Below are 20,407 nucleotides of genomic sequence, written 5' to 3' on the forward strand. Positions count from 1 at the left end.
TATATTTTCTCTTTTTTTAAACTTCTCTTGCTGTAACACCCATGACCGCAGCGCAAGCGCTTGGTGTGTGCGCTAACTTCTTCTTCCTTCCCCCACCTCTCGCAGTTGGTTGCGAGAAGTAGGAGAGAAGTGCGCCGGAGTAGAGATAACTCCACTCCGCTTCCCTCTCCTCCTCACCCCTATTTAAACCCCTTTCCCCTCGAGCTTTTTCACTTTTCGCAACATCTCTCTCGCTCTTCCACCCCCTTTCTCTCTTCTCCTCCGAGCCGCCGATGACTTCGTTGCTGGCAGCGAGTCACCGGAGCGCCGGCAGCTAACTAAAACCCCCTCATCTCAATCTTTGGACCCATTATTATGCGGAAAGGATCTCGAAATTCAGGAGGAGCCAACTGATTAGGAGAGTAAGACAAAATCCAGAGATATCTTAGGCAAGTAGAATCCTATAATAGTTTACGAAAAATGCATACTTATGTCATTTCTTATCTACATTAATTAAATGTCATTTCTTACTTGTAGTAATTACATGTTATTTCATACTTGCATTAATTATATGTCAATTCTTAGTTACATTATTTATCACTTATTGCACATGTATGATAGACTATATGTATTGTTTATAATACATGTTATTTTAATGATTATGTTATAATAAATAATATAGGTCATGGTACCACGTGCACGTATCATTGTTAGTCAAGTCCCAATTAGGCAGTGCCCTCTCACCCACTCAACCCGGGGTTAAGGGTAAAATGTATTATATAGTATTATATTAGCGATCTACACTTGAGATCGTTAGCTGGTGGAGCATTTAGATGATTACATTGCCCTAGTTGGAGACTAGCCATATCCCAGGACGCAGGATCAGGGCGTCTATCGAGCTGTGTGCTCTTACTCATCGTATGTGATGATTCTGCTCTGTGCGATGATTTACTAGAGTGGTGTTGATGAGCTTACGACTGGGGTCCTTAGTCTGGTGGTCACAGACAACCGGTCATATGCAGCATCGCTAGGATTGTATGGGTGATAATACCGCTAGATAACTAGTCTCCCTCGATTTTATAATACTTTGTGAGACATGTCATTGTGACTCAGTTTTTGTGTGGATTTTTATGTAAATCGAGCTATAATGATGAAAGTTATTAAAAGTTGTAATGTACACATTTCTTGACATATTTATGGGTTTGCATTTCTATTTATCATGCAATACATTATTTATAGATTACTATTGAATTTTACTTGCTGGGCCCCGTGCTCACCAACATTTTGGTGGAAATATTTCAGAGCTAATTATGAAGGACAATGATATCGAGGAATAGTAGATTCATTTCCCTATTTAGTACTGTTTATTCTGTTACATCTAGTTGGACTTAGCCTCTGCGAGGGTATTTATGTTTAAAATTTGTGTTTAGACTTGTATTCCTAGAAGCTTGTTGAGGCTTGTGATAATTGTAACTTGAATTATTTGTTGGATTATTATGGTATTTCTAGACTTATCCTATGATTATTTTACTGTCAGGTCACGTGAAAATTATGTAGAACTCTCCACGTGAGTAACACGTGAATTTTGAAAGTGAGTTGTTTCACTTACATAATATTATAAGTTTCAAATCTTAATTATCATCTCTCTATCATTCAAAAATTACAGAATAAAATATCACAATCACCTTTACAAATTATTAAAAAATTTATAATTGCTCAAATAATGAGATAATTAATATTACAAAGGTATTAGGATAATTTGATGGGCAATTTAGTTTTTCATATTAGTTTATATCACAATGGGATAAAATGATACAAATAAATATTTAGGCATAACCATAGATAATAACACCCTTGAGAAAGTTTTTAAATATCATGATTAAAATAAAAGGGAACTAAATTTTAATATAAAATGAGATATAATTTATTATTTTAAGTTTTAATGCAATGATTTTTTTTTAATTTCCTCAGTCGTTGTTTAGGTAAATTTAACTCAGTGTTATCGAGACATTAAAAGCAAAATTTAACTCAGTGATATAGGGGTTTCTTGTCAAACCTAATGCTACGGCCATTTGGTTCATTTGATAAGGGATATATTTTTTTTTTCTTTCAAGAATTAAACATCTTCTATTTAGTGAATAGCAATTAAAAGGTCATGATATTATCTAATATATCACCAAAAGATCCCATAAAAGGGAAACAAATAATACTTTCCGTTTATCAGATCAAAAGTGTGCAATAAGAGATTTGAGTACCAAAGAAAACCTCAACCAAGATGATCATTTTTCTATCTGCACAAAAATAAGACTTCACCTTATTCACTTACATTATTTTGCTTATCCACCAATCAATAGGCCTTAACATCTAGAAAAGATAAATTTTCTCCAAAAAAAAATATTGGCCAAGAATTACACAACATAATTTATATCTCTGCATCAATATTGGTTTGCTTATGGTTTTGACCGGTTAATATTTGAGCATCTTTGACATCAGAATGCAATCATTCCTTCCCTGATTTACGTCCTCACTCATAAGCATTCAATATCTTCCGAAGAATTTAATAGACTATTGATTCTGACATCATTATTCATAGGGAAATTGTTTACGTATACAAGAAACAAGAAGAAAAAGAAGAAGAACCTATTAACCATCAGCAAAAAAAATAAGATTTCACCTCGTTAATATGTAGAAAGCTCCACTAGTGTATTAACCGGATCAGTTCCCATGCATGCCGTCCTCCTGCATCAGAGCGACATTCTTGAATTAATCAACAGGTATCTGAAAGCTGCAACGTTTGTAGCCATGATTCACAAAGTAATGGAGTAGGTCCTGTGATGCTACCAAGAAAAATGCTTGAAGTTTTGTACCATTTTTGGCATTACAAGTAGCTGGAGTTCCTCTATCATTATCATCCGTTGTCATTCAAGTAGCTTCCAGATAGTTGGTGATGAACCGGCGGCTGGCCAAGGAGGTGCTCGTTGAGAAAAGACCGATGATGGCAGATCAACACACCATCAGGCTTGCATTTACCTCAGTTGTCTAAGAAATTGAATTTTTTATTAATAAAAAAGAGCATTGACGAACGTCAAAAAGAAAAACTCAGTCAATCTCTCCTTCCTCTGCATCATTTACAGGAGAAGTGATTTGGCTCACCTTCTTCTTCTTCTTCTTCATTATCTTTTTTCAGGAAGAGTCCAAGTTGCTCCAAAGGTTTATCTCCGTCAATCTTAAAACTCGCTGTGTGATCCTCAACACAGCTCGTTCTAAGAAATTCTAGATAGTCAATAAGAGAATCATTGAACTCCACAGTTTTCTCTATCTGCATTGGCGGCCAATTATCGAACATCAAAATGAGAAATATCTAGACATCCCTAACAAGGAAAATAATGTCTTCTACTTGCCCTCTCTAAGGCCTCACGCGCTGCCTTCCTCTGGAGTTGTAGCTGCCGTTTAGCTTCAGCTTCCTCAGCAGCCTTAGCTTCAGCTATTAGCCGTGCTTTCTCTGTTTCTTTTTTACATGTAAACAGAGACAGTCTTAATAACACCACGAAATAACATTAACATGGGTAGGCATTGTGTCCTAACCTTCCTTCTGCTGCCTTTCAAATTCTTCCCGCTCATATTGCAGCTTTTCAGGGTCCCCTCTTGCACACTGTAATCAACAATGACTGCGACAGTCAGATTAACCAGCACAATAAACTGAAGAATGGAGAGAGACTGCTCGAAAGGTTTAAACTGGAAATATATATATATATATATATATATATATATATATATATATATATGACCAACCATAGTAATGGTCTTTTCATGAGCTTTAAGAATTGTATCGGCATAACGTCTCTTCAGTAATGCTGCTCGGAAGAGCTGCTCTTGGGAGACCTGCCTCTCAGAATTAGCATTCTCCCCTAAAATGTTCATATGGAAATGATGAGATGGCCCATGCAAATTAGAAGTTCCAAGATCTTGACGTCTCAAAGAATTCTTTTCAGACATTCAAGCTTACCCTCTGCATGCACATTAGTCCCAACAGGTGCAGGTTTAGAATGGGTATCCTGTTCTGGAGAATCCAACTTGCTAAGAGGTACTGCATATCCAGAAAGCAAGTTACAGCCAAAGGAAATGCAAACAGATATCTAGACATCTATGAAAACATCCTTATAATAACAGGTAAGATAACAAAATACTGATAGCAAGTACTTAAAATGACTTCTAACTCACTATTCGCAGCTACTGTAATAACATCCCTCTTCTCCTGGTTCAAAGCTAGCTCAGTTATTATGTTTTCCTGAAAAGAGGAACCGTCAAATATTTGTAACCAAGAATTCAAAGAAATATTGGGAAGTAGATTTACACAAAATTATAGATGAACGAGCAATAGACCAACATAGAGAAGATGTTCCATTAACTGAATAAAATAAAGAGGAAAACTAGAAGACAAAAGAGAGAATCTGGTGTCTATATAATTTCCAACTCATAAATAAACGAAAATCTTACAAAGGGTGGTTACACTACATACCTTTGAAGTTTTCATAGGGTGGCTAGCAACTCTCTCATGTGATTCACTTCCGGAAGAACTTCCAGAGTCTGAATCTGAATGAGTATTAACATTCAAAACTCATCGTCTACCAAATAACAAAATTTACAATAAAACACTCATCCTTGAGAAAAAAAAGCAGTACTCTAGTTAACTGAGACAGAATATCAGGTGGGTAAGATGAGAAAGGTAATGTCCTAATAAGGTAGTAGTGTGCAAATATTGCAGTATTTTAAAAATGCATCAAGGAGTATTTTGTTGGATTCCAATAGTGACTCCAGCAGCAGTACATATACTGCTTCATACTAAAGGACGCGAGGGCAAACAATCAATAATTGGATAAAGAGAAAACAGGGAGAAGAGACCAAAGCAAGAAGAATTACAAAGTTACAACATAAAGCCACACATAACAATGGTCCGTGCAAATTAAAAGTTCCATGACCTTGACGTCTCAAAGAATTCTTTTCAGAAATTCAAGCTCACCCGCCGCATGCACATTAGTCCCAACAGGTGCAGGTTTAGAATGGGTATCCTGTTCTGGAGAATCCAACTTGCCAAGAGGTACTGCATATCCAGAAAGCAAGTTACAGCCAAAGGAAATGCAAACAGATATCTAGACATCTATGAAAACATCCTTATAGTAACAGGTAAGATAACAAAATACTGATAGCAAGTACTTAAAATGACTTCTAACTCACTATTCACAGCTACTGTAATAACATCCCTCTTCTCCTGGTTCAAAGCTAGCTCAGTTATTATGTTTTCCTGAAAAGAGGAACCATCAAATATTTGTAACCAAGAATTCAAAGAAATATTGGGAAGTAGATTTACACAAAGTTATAGATGAACGAGCAATAGACCAACATAGCGAAGATGTTCCATTAACTGAATAAAATAAAGAGGAAAACTAGAAGACAAAAGAGAGAATCTGGTGTCTATATAATTTCCAACTCATAAATAAACGAAAATCTTATAAAGGGTGGTTACACTACATACCTTTGAAGTTTTCATAGGGCTAGCAACTCTCTCATGTGATTCGCTTCCGGAAGAACTTCCAGAGTCTGAATCTGAATGAGTATTAACATTCAAAACTCATCGTCTACCAAATAACAAAATTTACAATAAAACACTCATCCTTGAGAAAAAAAAGCAGTACTCTAGTTAACTGAGACAGAATATCAGGTGGGTAAGATGAGAAAGGTAATGTCCTAATAAGGTAGTAGTGTGCAAATATTGCAGTATTTTAAAAATGCATCAAGGAGTATTTTGTTGGATTCCAATAGTGACTCCAGCAGCAGTACATATACTGCTTCATACTAAAGGACGCGAGGGCAAACAATCAATAATTGGATAAAGAGAAAACAGGGAGAAGAGACCAAAGCAAGAAGAATTACAAAGTTACAACATAAAGCCACACATAACAATGGTCCGTGCAAATTAAAAGTTCCATGACCTTGACGTCTCAAAGAATTCTTTTCAGAAATTCAAGCTCACCCGCTGCATGCACATTAGTCCCAACAGGTGCAGGTTTAGAATGGGTATCCTGTTCTGGAGAATCCAACTTGCCAAGAGGTGCAGGTTTAGAATGGGTATCCTGTTCTGGAGAGTCCAATTTGTGAAGAGGTACTGCATAATCCAAAAGCAAGTTAAGCCCCAAAGGAAATACAAATAGATATCTAGACGTCTAGAAACATCCTTATAATAACAAGATAACAAAATTTGATACCAAGTACTTAAAATGGCTTCTAACTCACTATTCGGAGCTACTGTAATAACGTCACTCTTCTCCTGGTTCAAAGCTAGCTGAGTTACTATGTTTTCCTGAAAAGAGGAACCATCAAATATTTGTAACCAAGAATTCAAAGAAATATTTGGAAGTAGATTTACAAAGTTATAGATGAACGAGAAATAGACCAACATAGAGAAGGTGTTCCATTAACCGAATAAAATAAACAGGAAAATTAGAAGGCAAAGAAAGAATCTGGTGTCTATATAATTTCAAACTCGTAAATAAACAATACATACCTTTGAAGTTTTCACAGGGTCAGCGACACTCTCATGTGATTCGCTTCCGGAAGAACTTCCAGAGTCTGAATCTACATGAATATTAACATTCAAAACTCATCATCTTCCAAGTAACAAAATTTACAATAAAGCCATCATCCTTGAGAAAAAAAACCAGTACTCTTGGTAAACTGAGACAGAATATCAGGTGGGTAATATCAGAAATGTTATGTCCTAATAAGGTAGGAGTGTGCAAATATTGCAGTTTTTTAAAATGCATCGAGGAGTATTTTGTTGGATTCCAATTGTGACTCCAGGCAGCAGTAGATATACTTCTTCATACTAAAAGAAGCGAGGGCAAACAATCAAAATTTGGATAAAGAGAAAACAGGGAGAAGAGACCAAAGCAAGCAAAGTTACAACATAAAGCCACACATAACGATAAAAAAAATAATAAGCATTCACTTGCACACATGCAAATGGATCATGCTAGTCCTGTTTCAGATAAATTATGTAATAAGATCAATAGCAAGATGAAGTTTCAGATGAAGATCAGACATGAAATAAACAACAAACGGATCATGCTAGACCTGTATAAGACAACAAATTATGTAATAAGAAGAAAAATGAAGGAGATCAGAAAGATAAGATGGTGCAAACCACGAGAAGAAGAGTCCGAATCACTACTGGAATAGCTTGAGCTGCTATTGTTGCCATTTCCGTGTTTTGCAGCTTTTTCTATGAAAACAGGAGAGTTTGGCATGAGAGGACTGTTGCCACAAATATCGACATTCTCCTCAGAAGGTTCATTGCCTGTATACGGATCTGTTGGAATGAGAGGACTGTTGCCACAAATATCGACATTCTCCTCAGATGGTTCATTGCCTGTATATGGATCAGTTGAAAACAAGATATAAACTTTCCCATTTTAATATGTCCAAATCTATCATTAAGACAAACATATGAACTTCGCAGACTTCTGGAGGGATAGGTTGATGGATTTCTAAGGCCAGATACATTCATGACCTGCAGAAAGAAGAAAATCAGAGAAGCACCAGGAAGTGCAGATATCAGATTCCTAAACTCAAGAGAAATAGGCATGCTCCAATTTCAAATTATTCAGCCTTGACCTGTTGAATCTTCTGCTTTTCTAACAAGTTCTTGTCCAAAAGTTTCTGTAACTCAAATAAGGTATCATCTCTGAGACGGAAAATGTCAATCTCTTTTTCTTGATCTTCCCGATTCTCAATTTCACTGCGCTGCCAGAGTAAATTAACAACATCACGAGGTAAATCCCCTGACAAGGACATCAAACGGCTGTCCAAATTTTGTTTCTCCTCATTTGTCATCTTTTGGTTCACCTTCTCTGTCACAACAATGTTATGGTCCACAGGAGATTCAGCAGCCTCGGTTTCTCTTTTAAAATTTGGAACAGCTGCACATAGCTTCTTTTGAATGGGCTTCCATCTGGTTTCAAAGAGCTTTCTCATGGTATCTGCCATACCATGAACATTATTATGAGGTGGGTTGTATCTCATGGCATTGGCAAAAGTAAGCCTGACATCCGCAGCAAAGTCCCAAGGATTCTTATAAGCCCCAGAATCAATATTACTCTTGATTGTTCCAAGATCCATGGGATGCTTAATGACATCATAGTAATCTGGAATTTTGAACTTCACCGCATCAACAGGTTCACTAAATATCCAAGCATGCTTGTGTGACATCAAACGCTCAAGTAATGTCTCACATTGCTTCATCCACAGTGCTTCTGGGTTACTGGCAGGAACGGGAGGTGCCTTGTAAGACTCAAACCTGATCGTATGTCCACCCTTTACCCGGGAACCACTTGGCCCTGGAGCACCCTGTTTCTTCGGGGAGGCACTGGACGGCGACGATGAAGAAGCATGACTGGCAGTATTTGGATGCCTTAATTGGATTATATTCAGAACCGACCGAGTCCGTACAAGATCTGACCTCAGCCTCATTGCCAATGTTTTCCTATCTAAAGAAGACATCTTGGATATATCAATAACTTTCTTAGGGATATTGAAATGGGAGTCGACACTCCCCGACCTATCAATCCTGTCCCTCCCACCCGTTGTCTCCATCTCGTGATGTCCTCCGAACTTCTCTTTCAGCTGCTTTCTTTGGTCTACTCTGAAGGAACTGCGCTCATCAACCAAGCCAACATACACTCCAATCACAATATAATCGCAGAACGAGCTTGCCTTTTAAGTTCTCAAAACTCAAATTTCCATAAGGATCTCCTCTAAAGGTCCCTTTTTTATTATATATCCTCTGTTTAAATTTCACAATTCTAAGTTAATGTGCTAAGACGCTGTTCTGCCTAGGCATTTTCGCGCAATGGTTCAATAAAATCGAAGACAATATTTACAAAATTTGCGGAAATTGTGACGTTTAATCCATGCGGAAAGAAAGAAAGAAAGAAAGATAGATAGATAGAAAGAAAGATAGAAAGATAGAAAGATGAGTTCCAAGCCTCCAAATTTTTCGCAAGACTCCCCTGACCCTTCCTCCCATCAAAGAACCAAAATCTCCAAACGTAATCATCCCCCCCCAACCCGATCAAATCCCAAATTCACAATCTAAACTCAAACACCCTAAAATATGTAAGTAGAAAGAAACGAATTCTATCTGCAGATCGTAAAGAACTCTTCGAGGCATCAAAAGAAACACACAGTTCCACAAGATTAGCCCAAGAAAGTTCAAAAACAAGAAACAAGAGAATCCCATCGAGACCTTATCTAGGACCGGAGAAGATCCGCCTCCAAACTGAAGATCAAATTAAAATCAAAATGATTCGCTTCTCCTTATCTTCGCGCCATTCGAATCACGAGCACGAGACCTCTGAGGAGCCAAAAAGAGAAAAGCCAGTAGTCGCCACTCAGCTATTTATAGACCGCGACGATCTGCTTTAGTTAAGTGATAGGTCGATCGTGGGCGTTCGTTTTATTGGATCGGACGGATGATCCGATACCGATTTGGATCTCTTTCCGATTGATGTCATAGTAGAATCGGACGGCTGGGGTTTGTTTAGCATCCGATGACGTGTGCGATATAATTTGGCTCGTGGAGAGTTACATTTGAGTAATAATTGAGGTGTAATCGATTTATCAGAAAACTGAGGAAAATTGTCAATAATCACAGAGAAACCGATCCATGATCCAAGTTGCTCTTCAGATGCTGCTTTGGATATCGGAAGACAGAGTTCTACAAGCAAATCAGCACTGCAAATTTACTAGGATGTTTAAAGATAATGCAATAAATAAATTCCAAAAGCTGTTTTCAAACTGATCATTTTAAGCAATGCATGGCACGGCAAGTGCCGTAAGAAAGGAGAGAAAAAGATAATGGATACTTACCATTGCAGTCGTCGCTTGCCATCGCTCATCGTCGCTATCACTTTGTCGATTTGGATTCGCAATTTAAGTTTTTAAAACCCTTCCCCCTTCCCTCTTTCTCTTCCGACGAAGTGACAATGACGACGAGCATCGGCGACGAGTAGCTCGACGACAAAGTCGATAGTGAGCCGGCACCCCTTCTAATAGCTTCCAAAGTTACTAATAGCTTCTATGAGAAATACTCCATGGTTAGCACCAAAAGGTTAACATTTATGAGAAAATTTCAAAAAAGGTAAAACACAAATTCTGGAACAAAAATTTAAAGCCTAGGAATTTAGTTTGTGGGTGATACGATGATTGAAACATATCAAATGATAAACAATGTTCAAATTGACTATAGACATAATATGCATATTCCATTTAAGAGTGGAAGATGAGAAAAGCAGCAGTTCATATAGAGACAAATGTCTAAGATGTCGCTTTCCCAGTGAGATCATTCAGATTTTTTCCTTCAGTGTTCCCATGTCAGCTTCCCCAGAGAGATTAAGAGATCAGTGTTTGAACATCTCATGCAGAAACAAATTAGAATGAAGAAATAATGCTCCTCAAAGAGAAATATATTCTAAATGCACTCTGGGATATAGAAATTTGACGGAACCAGCAAAATATATTAGCATAAGATTTATTGTCCATTACATTTTGATCTAATGGTGATTTTATCATTATTTTGCTCCATGCAGATAATATGCTTCTAATTGGCAAGGATGTAGAGAAGATCAAAAAATTAAAGAAAGATTTGAGTAAATCCTTTGATATGAAGGATTTGGGACCGACAAAAAAAAATTTGGGCATGAAAATTAAACGTGATAGAAAATCAAAGAGGTTGTGGCTATCACAAAATAAATATATTGAGAAAATTCTAGAGATATTCAATATGAATAATGCCAAGCCGGTTAGAACACCATTTGTGAGTCATTTTAAATTGAGCTCAAGGCAATGTCCTTCAAATAAGAAGGAGAAAAATGAAATGAAGAGTTTTCCCTACTCCTCCGCCGTAAGGAGTTTGATGTATGTAATGGTTTGCACAAGGCCGGATATAGCATATGTGGTTGGTATGGTTAATAGATTTCTCTCCAACCCGAGAAAAGAGTATTGGATAGCCGTGAAATGGATGATGAAATATTTAAGAGACACTTCTAATTTATGTCTATAATTTGGAGGTGGCCGGTGATGTCGACACTAGATGGTCTACTTCGGGATATATATTCACTTTTGAAGGGGGAAGCCGTACCATGGCAATCAAGGTTTTAAAAATGTGTTGCTCTTTCTAGCACCGAAACAGAATATATAGCTAGTACCGAAGCTTGCAAAAAAAATGTTGTGGTTGAAGAACTTTTTGCAAGAATTGAGTTTGGAGCAAGATGGATATGTCATCCATTGTGATAGTCAAAGTGCCATTGATCTTAGCAAGAATGCAACTTACCATGCTAGAACCAAACACATTGATGTTCGCTACCATTGGATACAGGATGTTTTGGAGAAGCAATGGTTGAGGCTTGTGAAGATATCCATGGACTATAATCTATCGGATATAATGACCAAGGCTCTTACAAAGGTGAAGCAAGAACTTTGTAGAGACTTGGTGTATATTGATGTTTGGTGAGTATTGGCATTTGGGCATAAAATTCACTAAGAAAATAAAGACTCCCCTCATGGGTCTAGAGGGGGAGATTGTTGGGTTTTACTTAACTAAGTTGGTTTGGGCTAGCCCCATGAGGTGATTTACTTGGCTAATAAGTAGTTGAGTTAGACTTTTGTTAAGGAATACTTTTGCTCATGCCACTTAGTGAAAAAGAAGACAAGAAAAAAGAAGGTTTTTTCTCTATATACAACAAGGGTTTGCAACTATAAGATTTATTGATTTGGATCAAAGCACAAAGATTTTCTTCTTCACATCTACAAGGGTGTTCTTGCTTCAAGAAGGTTTGTGTTTCTCTATTGGATGTGTTATCTAAACTTGTTAAGTTGAAGCTAGGATTATTGATTTTTTTGTGGATGGCATTCTTGTGACCTTGAGAGACTTGTTGTGGTGATCTTCTTTGTACCAATTCTCTTGATAGTGGATTCAATTTCATGCTCCGTGAAGTTTCCCTTTAAGAAAGATTTTTCACACACAAATTCAGTGTTCTAGCTTTCTTTGGTGCTTGGTGTTGTTAATTGTATATCTTTCTTAATTGGCATCAATTTTAGCTTTCATTGTCATAGATCTCTTGGGTAGAAAAAAGAGCTCATTTCCAACATGATCATCCTTTAGACCCCGAAATTTAATCCTACTGTATCTTAAATTCATTCAGTTTGGAGTTGTACAGGGAAATACGGAGGCCCGTGGTGGAATTATTAATAACTAAGAGAGCAATCATTGATTACTAGGAGATGTAGTAACAGACAGTTATATAAGGGAATGAATTTTGTGGAGAAGGATGAGAAATACAGTTGAAAGATGAAGATACACAATTTACATACATTTTTCTTGAGTTGATTTAACGCTTTATCTTAATCAAAACTTGTGTGTGGCAAACATCTCTTTATGTCTATTTCTCTTGTAAACATTGAACAAAATCTGACATTCTTGTGATACTGCTAAAACAGAAAGTCTCACAGGCATCTAAAAGTGTTTTCGCCCTTCTCACATGTGATGACTATCTAAGGTACTGGATCTCTCCTATGCAAAAGATCATTAGAACCTAATCGATGTCCCAAGATACTAATAATAAAAAATAATTGCAGAAAATCCAAAATCCCATTATCAGGTGGTAATTCTCTGCTTAGTCACTATCTTGGAAACAACCTCATCAGAAATATTTAAGGCTACATAAATCTCCCTTTCCCAGACCCTGTGTAGCCATTGCCTTCTGCACTAGGGCATGCAATTTTTAGTAACAGTTCAAAGGAATCAAGTTCCATTGCGGATTATCATAAAGAGGGCATATTCTCATGCCTTCCCGGAGAAATGAGGGAAAAAACAACATACACCAATAAACAATTCTATCTACTTTGAAGGGGCTGTAGCTATGAAGCACAGATACTTCATTTAGGCCTCCGTACTAGTATCAGATACGTATTTGATATCGATACGGCCTCGATATGTATCTGATACGACTAAAGAAGTATCCAATTTAAAATAACTAATTTTAATTATCCGATATAGCGGGGATACGGTGGGATATGTTTTTGAATTATTTAAATTAAACATGTCGAATTTGCAAATAAAACTCATTTAGAACACGTTAATAATCGACCCGTTAATTTTAACTAACACGATATCGCTCAAGCACTCATCTCTCTCGTTCCTCTCTCTCGTGGCCTAGTCGACAAAAACCCTTATTTCTCTCATGCATCGGCGGTGACGAAAACTTCCTACCCTCACATGTCTACGACGAAGGCCTCCCTCCCTCCTCCCTCACGCACCGACGACGAAGGCTTCCTCCCCTCCCCTCCCCCGCGTGGCTACTCCTTCGATAGTGACTCCTTCTCGCGACGACAACTCCCGCAGCAGTGACTCCCCCTCACAATGACAACTCCCTCTAATGACTAAGGTACCCTACTTCATCTCCCTCCCTCACGCATCTTCCTCCCTCCCTCCTTCTCTGTTTGTGATATTAGAATTTAGGGTTTTAATTATGTCTTTAAGGGTTTTGATCATAGTGAGGCAATGAGCTGATTGATGTTATTAGAGTAATTTAGGATGCTAAATGATCATAGTGAGCTGATTGATTTGTGCTCACTCCCTCACTACCATATTTTTGAAATTAATTACTGTCTCATTGCCATGTTTTAGAAATAGGTACTGCCTTACTACTATGTTTTAGAAACTAATTAATGTTTTCTCGATAATAATCATTGTAGTCTTGTGATACTGTGATCTTTGTTTTATTTTATTGTTGTATTGTAGTATTGTATTAAAAATATTTTCACCTCAATTATCACAGAAAATAGCTTGTTCTAGTGCTTCTTCTTCTGTTGAAAGTATGAGTTATACCAACAAAGTTGTAGATGATAATTGTCCTCTTTGAAAGTATGTGACCAAGTTAGAGAAGATGGAAGAAAAAAGAGGGAATACTAAATTTCAATGTAACTAGTGTGCGCAAATGTACAATGGTTCTTATTTCACGGTGAAGACACATTTGTTGAGAACACTAGAGTTTAGAATTAAATCTTACCCTAAGGTTAATAGTCAGCATCTTAATGAGATGAAACTAGTTGTGAAAAAGTCCAAGTTAAGAATCAAAAATTCTATGGCTAGACCTGTACCTTTACCATTATCAATTCAACCACACTCATCCTCTTTGGGAGAGATTTTTAAACTTAGAAAGAGGATGGCTACTAGATTCACATATTTGGAGAAGTCTTTCAACTTACCTATTTGTAGTTAATTAAATTAAAAAAGTTGCTAGAATGCTTTATTCAGATGAATTACCTTTTTATCTTGCTAGAAATTCATATTACATAAGATCATTTCAGTTTGCAGTTAATAATCATATATCTGATTTTTCGCCTCCTAGATATAATTCATTGAGAACCACATTACTCTTACAAGAGAGGACAAATATTGAAAGATTGTTAGACCCTATCAAAAGCACTCGGATGGAAAAATGTGTTACCATTGTGTATGATGGTTAGACAGATACACAGATGAAGCCTCTTATTAATTTTTTGGCCGTCATTCAAAGTGGTCATATGTTTTTGAGAGTTGTTAACTATGAAGGAGAAATTAAAACTTCTACGAGCTTCTCAGTAGCCCTCTTCCCAATGGAATTGTATTCTTTTTCGATTGCATTTATTTCCAAAATGATGGATTCCACCTGCTCAAGCCACCTTCTTACTTGATGCCTTGGTGTTAAGCACTCTCTCTGAGCAATCTCTATTTGCATATTGACATCCTTCATTCTCTCCTTCAAAGCTCTGGTGGCATCTTCGAGGGCTTTCTTTATATCTAAATTGATCTTCAATGTAATTGAAACAGCTATGCCGCAACATGTTAGTCAAGTAATTACTAATAATGCCCATGTTTATATAAATCTGCAAGGATTATTGCTGAGGGTAAATACAGTCATATTTTTTAGATGTCATGTGTTGTGCATACTCTCAATCTTGTTCTAAAAAATATATGTGCAGCAAAAAACTCTAATGCAAATGAGATGGTATTTGATGAGTGCAGTTGAATATCTATTGTGGCAGGAGATGCTATGTACATAAAGACATTCATCATGTAATACTCCACGTGGCTTGCTATTTTTAATAAATTTGTGAATTTGAACATGCTTGCAATTGTAGAAATACGATTTGCCTTAGTCAGTGTGATGCTTAGAAGATTGAAATCCATCAAACGGGGACTTCAATCCATAACTATTAGTGACAAGTGGAATTTCTATAAGGAATATGACATAGGAAAAGCACAAATTGTAAAGGAGATGTGGCATACAATGATATAAAAATTTAAGGCAAATATATATAGACATAAAGGCAAAAGGGAAAATGTAACGTCCCCGCCCGGCACGAGCACGTGCACACCCACGCGCCCACACGGCACGCGCGGCACACGCGACAAGTCGGGCGAGGCTCGTCACACACAGATACTCTCATGTGCACATATAATTATGACATCATTAAATAAAACATACTAACCTATTCATGATCGTATAATTCATCACCAAATGCATCATACTATCAACCAAATAAACCTGTTAACATATGAATATCCAAGTCCATAATAATATATACTAGACCACTACATAATCTGGCAGGACTCACATAGGCCATAATAAATCATCAAGATACAATTAAAATAACTAATACAAAAGTACGCTATGATTCGACATGTATTATACAAATCATCGTCTAATACAAAAGAGTACAAATATTAAATACTAGTACAACTCAACTCATCAATCTAAAATATCTTCTCGAGATCTCTCAAGTCGCTATCACGTACCATATATCTGAGAGGGTTAGAAAAGAAATAAAGAGTCATGAGCAAAAGGCTCAGCGAATAAACCTTACTCCGAATCAGTGATGTCAAACAAAGAGTAAATCATGTATTAGATAATATGAATCAGAAAGAGCATCATGTCATGAATGAGTATATGAATACATCCTCAATAATATATAAATGAGAAATAGATAGCATGTCATAATTAATAAAAGTATATATAATTCTCGATAATGAGTAAACAAATCTCTATGTCATACTATTATCAGAACTCTCTTTCAAATATGACACATGATGCATGCCGACCATGACCATGCTATGATATCAAATGCAACCATATATGATATATATTGACTACTCGATAATCGGGTATGTCAGATAATAATTAAATTATATGCATTTCTTAACATCACAATCATCATCGACATCTCGGTATAATATCATCATACTAGACCACTGTGCACAGTCAACACCCGCTACCCGATCTCAACATCTTGCTCGTAGGCTCAAAGCATACCTTGTCATACGCTAAGGGTATCTCAGTCATAATCATATCCTGTCATACGCTAATGGTATATCAAAATCCATCCAGACCGCGGCACCCTCCTAACTAATAAAAACCTCGTAAGGATAACTCGCCACATATGCCCTAGCGAACGGCATGTGTCTGATTGTCTGTGCGCACAGACTCAACTGAGCTCGGATATGGACAACGAGATATCGCATATCAGCGACTATAATTATCACTCCACGCACCCCCTAACCCTGACGCCTACTCGAGTATCCTCACGCTTTTTATCAACTATTCTATCAATCATATTTTATGCTTTCTTTCTAAATGACAGATCATATGCATATATCTAGTACGATAACAAGTCAATGCATAACAGAAATTTAGGTGGAACAGGAATCAAGAGAAAAATAATGCAATATAGTCTCCGATTATGTAGTCAACACATATATTCTCATGCTAATCTATTACATGCATACTCATGCTACAAATCAACTGGACATAACATTATAACAGTATAATCATCTCTCATCATCTTTATATATCACCAATGCGCTCATATCCCAGATCAACATAATTAGATGCATGATAAAATATGCTCGATTGTAATTATCTCTAGATAAAGTCATATAATCATACTGGAGGCCAAAACATACATATACATAATATATAATATAACCTAATTTGAGAAAGACATTTAGGGGATAAGACTACTCATCTTTGAAAACCACGTATCCCTCACATCTGCAAATCAACCGAGTGACACTCATCGCTAGCAAGATTCACGAGGTTTCAAATAAAGGGTTCGGGATCTACAAATATTTAAGTAGTATGATGTTAGTCGTTTATCTAATTGGAATTAATTTAATTAAAATATAAAGGTTTATTAGGTTTAGAATTACTTCTTTTTATTTTTGATTACATAACTAGATCTATATTATAGATACGATTCAAATATTATAATTATACTATTATCATAAAATGCTAATTATAGTATAAGGAGAAGAGGTTTATTTTTTTTGTATAAAAATATTTCTAAATATATAATTATAAAATAAAATAAATAAAATAAAATAAAAGGCTAAATAACTATAAGTATATTGTTGGTCTAATTATAATTAATTTTATAATTCATACTCTATCTTGATTAATTTTATAATTTTATAATTCAGTCTTTACTCGAAAAAAATAATAAATAAATAACTAAATAAGCCTAGTATTTTATTTGTTGTAGAATAATAATATATAATAAATTAATAGAATTACTTAAAATATATATCATAAGAATATTAGAATATAAATCTAATAATTATAATTTACAAATCTATCTATTAAACTACTAGACATATAAATAAATAAATAAATAAATAATGGTATTACCAATATTTATACGTAATAGTTTATAACCTAATTAATCATTAATTAATTATAATCAACAATAATCATATTGATGAATATATATTATTATCCAATAATTAATATCTAAATGTATTTGTATTAATTAAGAAAGAAATATCTAAATAAATAAATAATAAAAATAAGGATTATTACACTAGTGTTTGGGCTTGGTCAAGCACTGGCCTACTACAGTGTTGGGCCGAGCTTAGCACTGTTGCAAAAAACAAAGAAGAGAAGAAGCATCTGAGGAAGAAGAAGAAGAAAGGAAGAAGAAAGAAGAAAGAAGAAGAAGAAGAAGAGAGAAGAGAAGAAGAGAAGAAAGAGAGGAGGGGAGGGAAGTGCGGACTCGGGCCGGCGGGGAGGGCACCGGCCGCTGTTGGCCAGCCGGCGGCTTGGCTCCTACGAGCCCGAGCTCGGGTGAGAGAGAGAGAAAGAGAGAGAGAGAGAGAGGGAAAGGGGCTCACCGTCCCTCGCGGAGGTGGTTTCCAAGGATGGCGACAGCGGCGATAACGGTGGGAGAGAGAAAGAGAAAGAGAGTTTGAGAGAGAGAGAGAGGACTATAAAGGGGAAGAGAGAGGCGGTGGGGACGTCGGCGCTGCGGCTGCGGCGCTGATGGGCCCACCGGAGCTAGCTGGCCCAGCCTGGTTGGTCGAGCCAACGGCTGGGAGTGCGTGGCACCCCCAACCCACGCCAGCACCCATGGCACGAGGGCGGCCACATTGTGGTCAGCCATGTCGTGCCATGCATTTTTTTTTTTTGGGGATTGGGTTGTTACAGAAAATGAGGAATCAATATTCTATTTCATTGTGCACAAAATTTTAGTTGATAGATGGGACAAAAGTAATATACTTTTTCATTGTTTAGCACACTCTTTGAATTCGAGGTAAATTCAATAACGTCAAATAATTTCCATATTTTCTTTTAGTTCTTTTACTTATTTGGGTGTTTGTCTTATCAAATACTATAGCCGACTTAGAGATTTCTCGTATAAGAAATAAATGTTTAAAAAGATTTTTTTTTCAAATTCAAATGAGAAAAGAACTATGAATTAATTGCATGCAAATTTCTCAGCCTGCCTTGAGGTAGGTATTTGACACTCATGACTCTATTCAACATAGAGGAACTCTTGAAGCAAAAAAATGGTGGATTATCCATATTGCTTGTGTACCAAGTATTCAATTTTTGGCATTCAAATTACTTGGACAACTGTGTTCATCTTCATGTTTTGAGAGAAATTGGAGCACCTATTCATTTATTCACTCAATGAAGAGAAACAAAATTATCTCATAGCAGGCGAAAGATTTAGTGTATGTACATATCAATCTTTGCCTTCTTTCTAGGAAATAAAAAAAATACAAAGAAGGAGCGACGAAGATGTGGAATGTTGGGGGAGATGCATTTGATTTATTTAGCGGAGTGATGCGTTAGAAATTGCGGAGTTTTTACTTGATGAACCAGATTTAGAGTCTATATTATTCGTCGATGATTGTACTAAGGAGTTGGATAAGCAAGTTAGAGAAACAAATGAATGGCCGTTGATTAATGTTGAAGCTTGTTTATTTTGTAATGACTTTGATATGAGATGTTTCTTTCATTCTATGTATCATTGTATTTTTTTTTTTTTTGGATGATTCATCTATATCACTACTAAATTGCTAATTCTATATCATTGGAATTGACTTTTGATCTGCACAAATATCATAATTCATAATTTAAGTAGTCATTCTGTATGTAGTGAAATTATTATATTGGCTCAATCTATTATTACATTGCACAAATTATAAATATCTATTGTTAAATGTGTGACAAACTTTATGGGGCTCTTCTTTTGCTCAAAAGTTCATAAGTTTACCACTTTTCAACCCTTGTTATAAAGGTACCTACAAAACATTGACAAGATAAGTAAGAATGATATGCATTAAACCATATTTATATTAGTTTGCAATATATTAAAATTATATTTTTATTAATTTTTTATTGCCATATTCTTATCTAAGTTTTTAAAATTTATCATATCCCCGTATCCCGTATCAATATCCATACTTGACAGGACTATAGGAAAGAAAAAAGAAGAAAGACTAATATAACATGAGTAGGATTAAAGTGGCATAGCAAAGAGGAGCTATGCCATTCAAATTAGCAGCGCCTTTGGACTTCTGAAAATGTTGATACATACTTCAGTGTGTAATGAGATCAAATATCCCCCCATTTCCTCCTACGAGGGCAAGGAGGGTGACTATAGAAGAATTTAAGCCATGCCTTAACCTTTCCCTTGGAAGCAATGCAAGCTTAAATCTAAAATTCAAAATAATAATTCTCCCTTAACAGATCTTGGCCTGACAAATGGGTGGCTTTGTTAGGCAAAGGTGAGAGGAGGGCAGGTCTAGCCCTTTCCCCCGCGCACGTCACCGTCGGCGTTTATTTTGCCACTCCTAATTATGATTATGATATTTTCAGCACATATTTACTAAATCATATGATTCGATTTGTAAATAGTAAAAATATAAGGGATAAACAACAATTTTATTAAAATATAGGGTGTTATATATAAATTTATCTATATATTAATATAATTTGTTAAAAATAATACATATATATATATATGTAATATTAATAAATATTATATT

At 36.1% G+C, this 20,407-nt stretch overlaps 1 protein-coding gene and 1 pseudogene across 1 annotated transcript; both read right to left on the reverse strand.

Moving 5' to 3' along the window:
• Window positions 1–3,078: 3,078 nt before the first annotated feature.
• LOC140797753 (uncharacterized) lies at window positions 3,079–7,621 on the reverse strand (annotated as a pseudogene).
• Window positions 7,622–7,635: 14 nt separating this feature from the next.
• On the reverse strand, window positions 7,636–8,628 carry LOC140797754 (transcription factor GTE11-like). The gene has a single exon (XM_073151399.1). The coding sequence runs from the start codon at window positions 8,626–8,628 to the stop codon at window positions 7,636–7,638; it is 993 nt and encodes a 330-aa protein (XP_073007500.1).
• Between the last annotated feature and the right edge of the window lie 11,779 nt (window positions 8,629–20,407).

Source organism: Typha latifolia, chromosome 11 (genome assembly GCF_019914945.1).
Source record: "Typha latifolia isolate L0001 chromosome 11, TyphaL0001v2, whole genome shotgun sequence".
In the NCBI taxonomy this organism is placed as follows: Eukaryota; Viridiplantae; Streptophyta; class Magnoliopsida; order Poales; family Typhaceae; genus Typha; species Typha latifolia.